General features: G+C 43.9%; 1 protein-coding gene and 1 long non-coding RNA gene across 2 annotated transcripts; one reads left to right on the top strand and one right to left on the bottom strand.

Moving 5' to 3' along the window:
• On the bottom strand, positions 1-2,119 carry LOC144400623 (uncharacterized). The gene is made up of 2 exons (XR_013462563.1): positions 965-2,119; positions 1-830 (listed from the first exon to the last, which is right to left on the bottom strand). It is a non-coding gene; the product is annotated as an uncharacterized LOC144400623 (long non-coding RNA).
• A 410-nt stretch (positions 2,120-2,529) lies between these two features.
• On the top strand, positions 2,530-11,665 carry LOC120820339 (putative G-protein coupled receptor 149). The gene is made up of 5 exons (XM_040177951.2): positions 2,530-4,121; positions 4,948-5,128; positions 5,258-5,730; positions 8,880-9,023; positions 9,496-11,665. Exons 1-5 carry the CDS (start codon positions 3,150-3,152, stop codon positions 10,006-10,008), a joined length of 2,283 nt encoding a protein of 760 aa, XP_040033885.2. The 5' UTR covers positions 2,530-3,149; the 3' UTR covers positions 10,009-11,665.
• Positions 11,666-12,707: the final 1,042 nt, after the last annotated feature.

Below are 12,707 nucleotides of genomic sequence, written 5' to 3'. Positions count from 1 at the left end.
TTCGTTACAACATATTTTATTTCTCTTGTACAACATGTGACAAGCAGATTGATAGTATAGTAGTATTTCGCCCCACTGCAAAAGCAAAAATACATTTTCAGTTATAAAAACACTCAAGAACTTCATTCATTTTCGATTTCATTTTGTTTTTGTTTTTAGCATGTTAGATTGTTTTTACGCATCAATGTCTGTCGCATCATCATCATCATCATCATCATCATCATCGGGTACCTCCCATGCTTCATACGGGTTTGATACTTCTCCCCACAACCTGCCAAGCTTTTTCAGTTGGTTCATTTTGAGTTCATCTTCCCCGATCAGTGTATCATACATTTTCTGGATACTTTCAGCCGCATTGCCTCCAGATTTCAGCTCGTCAAGAAGTACTTCCGCACCCCCCTGGATGCGGTCTGCATCGACCTGAAGGTCATTCATATCCATAAACAGGAGGATGGCGGATATGAAGTTGTCATTCCAGAGCCTTTTCATCAGCGGATCAAAGTGTAGTTCGTAGAACCAGTCACATGGATATAAACACGGATGGTTTTTCTGACTGGGATTATTTGTTTGACAGCCGTAGCAGATCTCTATATTATATTTAACCCAGACCTTGTTCAACAGATGTAGCACCCCGATTCTAAGGTATTCTAGGAACCGTGCAGTATCCTTAAACACCTCGTGAGGTTCACAGAGCTTCTTTTCTTCTTCTTTTTCTTGTGTGGCCGTCGGTCCGGGAGGCGGAGTCTGAGGCGGGGTGTGAACCATCAGAGCTGGAGGTGAAGGAGAAGTGGGCGGGGTCCATCCCCCCTGGGTCCCTGAGATTTCAGAGACTAAACAAAAAATGTTTTTCTTTTTTTATGATTCTGCATGAATTAACATCAGTGACAGAAATATATATATACATATATATATATATATATATATATATATATATATATATACACACAACATTAGCATAACCCACCTGTCATTCTTTTAGATGATTGAGGGGTGAATTATTTTCGGTCTACACATGGTAGTAGATATACCAGGTTGCACACCGCTCGGTGTATTGTCGTAAACAAGACGTTTTCTAACAGCCCCGTAAGCCTTACTGACGCTGTCTCTCTGGATAGATTTGTCAATCTGACTAAACACTTTTTGCAGAGCGGGCCAGTCACACCACTGAACAAAGAACACGAGGGGGAACCATATATTAAACTCTTCAATGGTAAGAGGGTACGGATGCTCTCTCCATCCTCGGCGGCCTCTTTGAGCTACCACATACTCTCTGTCTTCACAAACGTTTAAAAAAATGAAATCGTCAGGGCGTCTGTTGTACCGATCTGCCATGAGATGGTGTATTTTAGGCCCTGTTGTACTATACCACTGAACAGAGTATAGAGATTCTAGAAAACCTGATTGTTCAAGATCTATGCAGACAATTGATCGAAACTGCTGCCAATCTTTTACAGACATACACCCATGTCGACCCCCCGCAGCAGCCTCATCATCAACTGTTTCTCCAACACCCCCTCCTAGCTTGTCTTGGGCCTTGATTCTAGAAATCATAGTGACCGTGCCATCATAGTATTTAACATTATACACGTACCCATAAACACCCTCCAGCTCTAGCTCTACAGCCGGCTCTCTAGAAAGACATCCCTCACGCTTTTTCCGGCTCTGGGAAGCATCTACATCTGTATAGCATGGGCTATTTTCTGTAGACATACCTATGTCAGTCTCTGCGGCCTGCTCCATGCAATATGCAGCCTGCATTTTGCAAAGAATCCGTGTGCACAGCAATAGTAGCGGAACCAGCAACAGCAGCAACAGCAGCAGCAACAGCGGATGAGGCCAAAATGAGTGCGTTGGTGGTGGAGGTGAATAACACATCTATATATATGATGAAACCCCTCCTACAGTCCCGTGTTTCCGGTCAAAACTAACGCCCATCGCATAAAACACCCACTGATATGGCAAATTTCCAATCAAAACCAAGCACATCATCGTCAAAAATGGTTTACGTATCCATTCGTAAAATGACGCATTTCCGGGGCATGACTTCAAAATGGCGGCGGTCACATGCCCACCCCACACCCCTCCTACCCCCCAAAAGTTCAATGACGCATTTTTCCGGTCAAAATGGCGGCGGTCACATGCCCACCCCCCCACCCCTCCTACCCCCCAAAAGTTCCCTCTTGCACGCCCTCTGGCATGTGACTGAGGTCAAAGGTCACATGCACGCGCAAAAGTAGAGGCTATATACTACTCACCACGCAGAGGATTCACGGTAAAAACACATTTTCTACTTTCACAAAAAAATCTGCCTCTGCACAGCAACAGGACTTTAGTGTCTCTTGATCCTGCTTTAATGTTGTAACTAATGAACCTGTCCTGCTGTTTTGATCTACAATGTTATCATTAATTACACTTAATTTTTTAAGATGAAAATGTTTTTCAATATGTCCATTTTGATGGTGACTTTAAAGTATTTCATTGCCTTGGACATTCATCTTGGCTGCACGGGGGAAACATGCACTCAAAGCAAACTGGCCTTACTTTGTGTTCAGTCTGGTTTAGGCAAGGCAAGGCAAGACCATTTTATTTGTATAACACTTTTCATACACAAGGCAGACTCAAAGTGCTTCACATTATAACATTTCATAAAATAAAGTGAAATAAAATGCAGGAATTAAAAGACAATTAAAAACAGCAAATAAAATTATAAGGGAGGGAGGGAGCACAGAACGAGGCAAGCCGCAAAACGCCGCCTGGTGCATGAGAGCAGTCCTCAACAGTAAATGTAGTAGTAGTAGTAGGCAGCGTTTGGCCCAGCCCCAAATGTATGTCGTGGGAGGAAAATCTGATGACGACAGCGCGTACATCGGCTGCTGGAAACGAGAGGTGCCCTCGTTACGCGGTTTGAACGGCGAGGCATCGGAGAGCTGTGATTACGCACGCGTCCCCGGTTGTTGGATCGGAGTAGGACGTGAGACCAATGCATCTCTCCCCATCTTAACGGTGTGATTTTTTTTGTTTTGTTAAAGATGCGGTGCAGGTTGGGGTATCCCGACATCTTTGCAGCGAGTTAAACTCCACCGGATAACGAGTCCGATTCGACCAAACTAAATGTGCCAAAGGGAACAGAGAAGTTAATTCATTGAAAAATGTCTACGACGCAGATTAGCTCCCCGTCGCCCAACCAGAGCGACCTTTCCACGGCCACTTACGAGAAGACTGACGTCCCCTCAGAGGCGAAGAGGCAAATCCGCCTGGTGATTTTCGGCGTGTGCGTAATCTTCGCCGCTGCCACGTTTGTTGGCGGCGGATATTCGCTGCTCTCTCTCCTCCGGATGAGGAGAAAAACCTCCCTGTGTCTTATTGTCGCTTCCATGTCGGTGGACGACCTGCTGAGCGTGGTCCCTCTAACCCTGTTCATGCTCCTTCAGTGGGAGACGGCCGGAGATCGAGGGTCGGGCAGTCTTTGCACTTTTTCCGGACTTCTGTACGTGTTCCAAGGCGTTTCCAGCAATATGAAGGGTTGCCTCTTAGCGGCCTACACTTTTTATGTCACCAAGAGATTTGGAGTTCTTCAATCCGTCCGCCGGCCCCTGGAAGCGATGTGGGCCATCGCCGGTGTGTGGGCGGTCAGCCTCGCCGTCAGCGCGTTGCCTCTGTGCGGATGGGGCCGCTTTCAGCCGGTCTCGCTCGGGTGTTTCCCCGAGAGCGATAGTTTTTACACCCTGCTGCTTTTCTCTTTATATTCGCTCTGTTTCTGCGGCTTGTTGTTCTTCTTTGTCTCCCTGACCTACCCGCTGCTGTGCTCCAGGGAGCCCCAGAGGACTTTGCTGTACCCCGGCTACTTGGATATGGCGAGGGGGCTGAGTGGCTCCGCGCCCCTCTGTGATCTTCCGTCCTTTTCCCGGGACAGCCCGAACAACAGTTTCGGTGCGTACAACGAGCTGAGCCCAAGTTCGTGCGGGACAGAGCTCAGGGAGAAGGAGGCCAGCGGGGTGTCCCCGGTGTCTGTCTGTGGACAGAGGACAGGAGCTGTCGGGGACACACCAGTTGTGTTTGCACAAAAGCGCTTCTCCATGATCCTGGCGGTCGTCCGAGTTGTTTTATGGATGCCGATGATGGTGAGCAGCAGTTTTGTAAGAAGCATAATTCACTTCAAATTACTCATGTTTCTGGTGATATCTTATTTTTCTATAACTTGAAATGGTGGTCCTCATTTTGCACTAAAAGACAATCCAAACTACTAACCAAACAAGTGAAACCGTATTATATATTTAATTTTACAATAAAATCACGTCAACCGAAACCTCCTGTTTATACCAGTTAAACTCACACACCTTTTAGGTTCTTCATGGGGAATGACAGCAGAACTATTCTCTTTATAGGTCAACATGCATTTTTTTGTAATTGTTCCTATAGGCAACAAGAGACGTAAGAGAAGTGCTCATGTGCCACGTGATAAGACTGCCAAAGACGCCTCACATGTCCAATTCACCATTTGTTTTTGAATTTGTGCATATTGACTATGGGCCTGGTAGAGTTTTGTGTATGTACAAGTACCAAGCTATTGGAACTTTAATCACCCTGATGCAAAATAAATAAATACTATTGTCAGTTGTTTTGTTAAACCCATTAAAACATCCACCACGTCCCTTGAAGACTACTACATTGTATTAGGCTTTGAAAGCAGTTAGACCCTTCTGTCATTGTTTGAGGTCTCATTAAAGTTGCGATTTTAAAAAACAGTCAGCAATGATTTTGGTTCAGCAAATATCCCATTAAATTAAATGATATATTGCCTTGACAACAGTATTTGGCTGGTTTTAGTCAACACCTGAAGGGCAGCATTTAATATTTATTCTTGTGTCTCTATCTCCACCATTCCTCATGCATATTGAATCACGGATCCCTCAGTGAATTAATCTGCCCTTTCCTCTTCATTCACAGACTTTGGTGCTGTTAAGCCACACGGTGAATTCACGTAGCGACGCCCTGCAGACGCTGAGTTTCTTTCTCACTCTGCTTGCCCCTATGGTCACTCCCTTATTTGTGCTGTCTGAGCGCTGGATCCACATGCCATGTGGCTGCTTCATTAACTGCAAACAGAACCCAACGCAGCAACCCTCAGGTAAAAAAGTCAGCTATCAAAATTAACCAATGAATTATCCTCAATCCTGTTTCATCAAGTTTCCCATTGTTATATGAAGGAAAATGTTAAAGGGCGTAAAGAAAATATTCTCAATGCCTTTTTCAACAGCGATGAAGAGAAGATTTGAGTTCAACCTTTCCCTCCAACAAGGCTACGGAGTGTACAAGCTGTCACATGCCACCGTGTCTCATCTCAGTCCGCCCCTTGAGAAGCCGGCATACCACAGCCTCTTTAACTGTGACTTCCCTACCACCGGCCTGGATGCACTAGAAAGTGTCCGGCTCTCCAGCCTGGGGCCCGGTTTTGGTTTCAGAACCACCTGCTTTGTGGACAGCTCCTCTCACGCAGACCTATCTTTGGAAGCGGCGGCCGGTGGAGGAGAGGTGCTGAACGAGAGCCGAGAAGACGATGAGGACTTCCGGGGTGTCTCTTCCCAACACCGGGAGCAGGGTCACAACCTCACTGATGCGTCGTCCGTGTTCGAGGGCGCGGAGAGGAGGCTGTCACATGAGGAGTGTCGGAAAATCGAGCTGACAGACTGGGAGTGGTGCAGGAGTAAATCAGAGAGGACACCAAGACAGGTAAACCAATGTCGAGAGCCGTCAGTCAATTAGTCTCACGTTGAAACATTAATTAACCATTCTGTGGTTCGAGACCGGCAGTTATTGATTTCCCACACTCACGCTATATTGCTTTCCTAAAATAGTCGAACAACTAGCATGAAACATATGGCGATGTGCTCTAGAGATCGTTTAGGAGGGATTAGCATGGCTGGATTTGTTCAATATCTATATCTGTGTTTACATTTTACTGGAAGGGGATATTACGTTTTGTGTTATTGCAGTGCAAATATACAGAGAAACAGAGACACAAGGCTGTTGGAAGATGCAGTCTTTACATAACCAGGTTTTTGTTTGCACATTTTAACCGTCTGAATGTATGTGTGACTTTCCATTTGGTGTTCTTTATCTGTTTGAATATATACCATTTAATACTATTTTATATATGGCTGCTGTGCCATTCTAAAATTAGGTCACTCAAGGCTCCACTTAGTTAATTGATTTAAACTTGCGGTTTCTTGAGGCTGTGTAGCTTTGATTGAGAATTAAATGGTTTAGTTGAATGAATCACAAGCTGCGTATCGCAGCTGCATCTATGCAGAAGTGTCCGTTTCTCAAAGTCCTGATAATGTACACAGGTATCATTCCCTCAAGAGTCTTTCCTTACCAGCAGATGATCCACTATCCACTAATCCATTACAAATCCACCTCTTTCTTTTTTGTTTACATCATGTGCTCTTTTAATAGCGGAAGCTTAATGCTCTCACACTTTGTTGGCCCAAATGAAAGGGGTCGTTGATTGTAGACTGCAGACACAGATGGTCACTTTTTAAATAGTATTAAAGCATCGTAATAGGGATTTTTATAGCAACAACTATTATCGCTTTAAAAAAAGTAACTGGGACATGTTCAGGCGGTACATGTGAATACTTTCACTCTTTGTGTCTCTTTTCTTCTCCGTCTCTGCCCTATTTATAGGCCTAAAATATTTTGGCTGCAAAATCACCACGGGTAGAGTATCCACGATGTGTGAATATACAGTTTGGCTTTGGCACTCGTTTTGCATCATGTATGAGTGAGAGGCTGACGGCTTGCTTGTGTGCGTGCATTGCCTACATCTCCGTTGCTAAGTAGTAAACTCTATGTTATGCTCCCTTCGGAATTATTCATTCATTTGGGTCAGTATACACAGAATTCTGAAATACATTGTGTATGTGTAGCCACACACTATATAAAAAGGCAAAGAAGCTAAACAAAGCCACATAGATCCAGCAACCTCCGCTTGCGAAACACAGTCCTATAAGACACAAATCACAAAAAAAAGATGTATACACATAGAGCATGGACACACAATGGCAAAGAACAGATGAAAGCCAGGAAGAATAGATCGGGATTTACAACACGTCCTGGCTTGTTGCTCGTTAGCGGGCTAGATGTCATTACCCAGCGTCCATCCTGCTTACTGCCAGCCCTTCTGGCCTTAAGCATCCATAGGGGGAGGAAGAATTAGGCCTATTTACCCTCTCTCTCTGTGACTTGATTGTCTCTGTGGCAAGCACATACTGGGGGGGAGGGGGGGGGTGCCCTCTCCCAGAGGGGAAACAAAGATCTAATGTACATTGAAATGTAGGGACCTGAAACCTGTTTAACCTTCTGAGTGCACATCCAAAACTGTGAATTAATATTGTTCCCACCAATAAGCTTCAAGGTGGAGAGGGAAGAAAAGGGCCTATGGAATGGACAGTAAAACAAAAAAGGATCAGACAAGAATCAATTAGACTCCAGGATCTGTATGCCAGATATTTGACAATGTTGCATATGTAAAAAGCTGGTGTGTTTATACTTACGTTATTCATGTGTCAAAACGTAGGCACAAAGGGCGTCCAGAGCAGCTCTACTAGAATACATTTAGGCAGATAGTGCTTTGAACTGAATGCTAAATTTAACCTGCTCACAATGATAATGTCCTGTTTCAGAATTTACCAGGTACATCATCTTCCTTTAGTGTTTTGGCATGCTTACATCAAACAGACTGATGGGAATGGCCTTAGTATTTTTTATCACACATGTAGAATTGGAGAGGATTAAGGTGCTGGATGAATGTGGGATCACAAACGTTATTAAACTTCACCCGGAGAGGAACAGGACGGTACAACATTTCAGTCTTCACCATAAAAGTGTACTTCATATTGTCTGATTGTGGGATCATGTTAATACACCCAGATCACACACACACACACATACACACACACACACACACACACACACACACACACACACAAACGTCACACATGCACTTCCCCTTTCTGTAAGCATTAATTGACTTTTTTTATATTTGTTCAGCACAAAGTGGTATTGAGCCTCTCTCTCTCTTTCTCTCCCTCTCTCAACATCTGTCTTTCTCCCGTCACAATGATGCAAAGACAATGACCGGGAAACAGACAGAGTCCGGGAGGACAGGATGAAACCGTTTTTGTTTTTGCTTGTGCGTCATAGTCAGAATCAGATCATTGCATTGAACTAATCTGAATAATTTGGGCTGCTTAATGAAACATGCCACATCCTCCCACTATCAAACCCCAGGATACTTCTCCTTCCACACGCCAGCAATATGTATTTTCTCCAACACATTATGTTGACAGAGGCTTACTATGATGTACTGTTTGAGGAATTTGTATCCCGGAAAATAATAATCAAATATGAATGAAATTTGATTAAAAATGGAAGTGATATAAACGAGCAGTTCATATAAACATTTCTGATCTCAGAGCTGATACAGACCTTTTTTTGCTGTAAATCTACACGGCCTCTGGTTGCTTATGTCACGGAGCCGTAATTCTCATGTAACCGGTGTGCTGTTGACATGGCTGCTCTGTCTAAGCCTCATTAACTCTCGGGATAGAAATGGTTGGTCAACACGTTTATCTCCTTGTCCATGACAAGCCGACATCATCCACAATGTTCGACTGCAATTAGTTTAAACAAAGGGAACAAGATGTAAAAGGACCATTATACTTTTCCCTCAATAACATGATGAGCAGCCAAATGACATTTTGTGATTTGCATGTTAAAGAAGTGAGACTGCTTGCCATGGTAAATACATACTGTAAATAGAAATGTTACGCTGGATGTTGACTGAAGCTGCTCTTCACTTTGATCTTCCCACGCAGCGGTCATCAGGTGGTCTGTCAATCCCCCTGTGCGCATTTCAGGGCACCGTATCTCTGCAAGCACCCACGGGGAAAACCCTCTCGCTCTCCACCTATGAAGTCAGCAGTGACGGACTCAAAATCTCCCCCAAAAACGCAAAGAAGGTAATGGCTCCCGGTGCAGTCTATTATAGCACATTTAGGGTCACATTTTTGTTGCATGTTTTGACTTTGAAAACTCTCTATGTTTCATAGATATGTGATTTCAATCATCTTACTCTTAACTAAAAAAGTGTCCCCAAATTCCCTTAACTTCTAGTTAACTAGTCTTCAATTTTGATCAATTACTGTCAAAAATGAATTAGTTCATTTGTTAGTTCAGTTGTCATATGAGGGCAATAGTATGTAGTTTGGAGATACATTCAACAGCCATGTAAGAAATCTGTGGGAGGAAACTTAGGAACTTAGGAAATTAGACAGTAAGTGAAATAACACTTGTATATACTGCAATCCAAGATGTTGGAAAATGGTCAATATTTCAGTTTGAGAAAAAAATGGAATCAATGATGAATTGCATTGTAACCCCACACTGTTTTTTCAATTAACTTGAACTTTAAAATATTCTTCTTCTTCAAAGATTGAAGTGTATCGCTCGAAATCAGTTGGCCACGAACCCAGAGCAGACGACCAGGCACCCAAAGGCCAGGCTGGAGACGAGGACGTCAGCAGCGTAGGGATGGCCACGGAGATCGGAATGGGGATGGGTATAGGAGCCGGCGTGGGGGACACCAACGTCAAGATTCACCTTGAGGTTCTGGAGATCTGTGACAACGAAGAGGCTATGGACAGTGTCTCCATCATCTCCAACATCAGTCAGTCCTCCGCTCACACCCGCTCGCCGTCGCTTCGTTACTCCAGAAGGGAGAACCGCTTTGTCTCCTGTGACCTGGGTGAGACGGCTTCCTACTCTCTGCTCATCCCCAGCAGTGGCAACCCAGAGGCGGAGACCATCAATATCAACATACCCGACACTGTGGAGGCCCATCGGCGGAACAGCCGGCGGCAGACGCAGGAGAGCTCGGGGTATCGGGAGGAGATACAGCTGCTAAACGAGGCCTACCGAAAGCAAGCTGGGGAGAGGGATGAGTGACGTACACGCAGGACGCCGTCAGGCTGTCTCTCAGGACGAAACACTGATGTCCTAATCATTCCACATCGCCACTCTCCTATCACCACCCCTTGGACCAGGAGGTGACCCAGATAGAAATATCCGAACGTCTGTTTGCCTCCTCTTGAACTTCCTCTTCAGGCGGCATCGTGAGAGCAAACACATCAACCTGTCTGTAGAATACATAGAGAAAGATTAGCCTGAAAGGGAAAAGAGATGAGAGAGAGGGAGAGAAAGAGAGAGAGAACAGGGAGTGGTAGGAGGCAGAAACCGTATTCCAGCACAGCATCTTTATTCCTTGATGGGGTTTCGCTGTATGGCAGCCTGTCACATATCTAACCTCGATACAGCAGGAGAGAAATCCACATAGGCGTGGAAGAGGAGGGGAGAAAATCTGGTCACGCGTCCAAGATGAAGCGGCTCCTGTGCACTGGGTCATCAGTGACTCAGCGGCGGGGGGAGGGGTCACCTGACCCGTGTTTCTGACTCATCCCAGTGTCTGCAGCTGTGTATTTTTTGTGTCGGGGAAGACGTATGAAGGTAATGGTTTGTAATGTCAGCTTCCAGAAGCATTCACATGTTCATTTTACGGTATATGAATTTGCTTGTTCTACATACATTTCTTTCGATGTAATGTTTCTTTTTGTGTCCAGTTGCTTTGACTATTGCGTATTTCCAGAGTTAACGCTGCCACTACCAAATGAGAGAAAGAGACCACTATCAATTTTGAAAATCTGAAAAAGTAAAGGAGAGGCCGAAGATATGACGGAGAGTGTTGATTACAGAAGAAGAGGTCGATGGTATACTTATTGAAAGGAGTTTTCCACCTCATGCACATTTAGAGCAATATATATGAGCGGCAGTGTGCATATTTTACTGGCAGCATATGAATGTACATTTCACAGCCCCTTTGGGTACCCATCCGCCCATATAAGCAGTAAGCCACTGGGCGTCTCCCTTTCTATTGAATAACTGCATAAACTGAAGACTGGAATACAATAGTCATTTATGTTATTAGAATAGGGCCTATTTCAGCACTGTTTTGCAACGGTTACTTTGACTGCAAACATCTGTCAAAAGCATATAAATCGTTATTCTCTTTCCTGAACAATGTTGATGTACATGCACATTTACATGTACATTTGTCTGTGTATATAATTGCAGTAACATGGTTATTATAGGTAACGAATATATATATTTATTTAGGTTTGTTTTACTATGGCTTCTTATATATTTCAGCCATTTGGTTTTGTGATCTTCAGTACGGCATCAGCCCTTTGGGGACTTTATTTGTAGGCATTGGAATGGTCCTTTAGCGAGTTCCCTTCATCAACTGCAGCGTTTCCCATCCTCCTGAAGAAATGCCATTAAAGATTCATACCAGAAAATTGCCTCCAACTGGATTGCAATGTCAAGTAATCCCAGGCAACACGAAAATAATGTACAGGCGTATGAATCGTGCTGAATGCAGTTATATTCAATGTCGAACCTTTTTAGCTGTTAATGGTGCCAAAAGCTTTTCGGCTGAGCCAAGCTTAATTTCTCCTGCCTCACCAAATGGAAGTAATTTGATCATCTGCTTATTCTCACTTTTAGACAGGCGAACAGCATCTTTGTGATCAATAAACTTGCAATTTGCTTTTTCTGTGAGAGATTGGGACGTGCACATTAGACAAAGATTCTGCACCAAAGATGATATATTTCTGTGGGGAGGGTGCTCAAATAAATGTTGTCAATCTAGTGGTTGAATGCACAATTGAATATATTTCTTTGTGGAAGAGGAGTGTAAAAGGAGAGATCCAGCAAAGCAAATAGTCAGACAGAAAGAGAGATTTTCAAAAATGGCACATGGTAGCAAATACTAAAAGTAGAAGTCTAATGTAATTAAAACCACAGTTATCAAAGGCATATGCCAGCAGCTATCTTGCTAAAGTTTTACCATTTCTCTCTGATCCAAGGACTTTCCCCTCCCCCTCACAACCTGGGATTATGCTGTGTTGTGTGGATGTTACATCCACATGTTATCAATGGCCAGGCTTGAGACCTCCAGCTCAACACATGTGCCATCAATGAATGGCATGCATTGTTGAGAATGCACTGTATGTCTGAGCCAGAAGAGGAGAAAAAAAGCATGCAACATGAAACATGAATGCATCGCAAGTATCCCGCAGGGAATGAAAACACGGTGTGCAGAAGAATCAGCAAGATTATTAAGAGAAGTTGGGGGAGGGGTCCCAGAGTCCACTGTTACAGCATATCCCCGCAACACAAAGTCTGTTATTTCTCCCTCATCCAACACTCAGCTTTACTCTCAACATGTTGCTCTGCACCTTCCTGCCTTTGTTTCTCACTATTTTCCTGCCTTGCTTACTCTCTGACTCAGTCATTTTCATCTGTCATTTGTTCAATTCCGTTTCACCCGCTATTGATTATGCCCACACATTTCAGAATAATGACACAGATGAAGGAGTTGGCTGCTGAGTCGAAACCCTGTGAGCAACTGCTAATTTAGACAAAGATTAGCTGATCACATTTGATTTATTTTTAATTTCTCCTCAAAGACAAGACTGATCTATTTCTGTCAAAGCTTAAAAACAGAGCCAGACGTGAAAGCAATGTATGACGGATCAACACACAGATTGAAACAGAAAAAAGAAAGTTTGTCTTTTTGATTTATTAAT

This window comes from Gasterosteus aculeatus, chromosome 1 (genome assembly GCF_964276395.1).
Source record: "Gasterosteus aculeatus chromosome 1, fGasAcu3.hap1.1, whole genome shotgun sequence".
NCBI classification, from domain to species: Eukaryota; Metazoa; Chordata; class Actinopteri; order Perciformes; family Gasterosteidae; genus Gasterosteus; species Gasterosteus aculeatus.
Note: the sequence above shows the minus strand (reverse complement) of the source record. Positions and strands in the feature narration are given on the sequence as shown.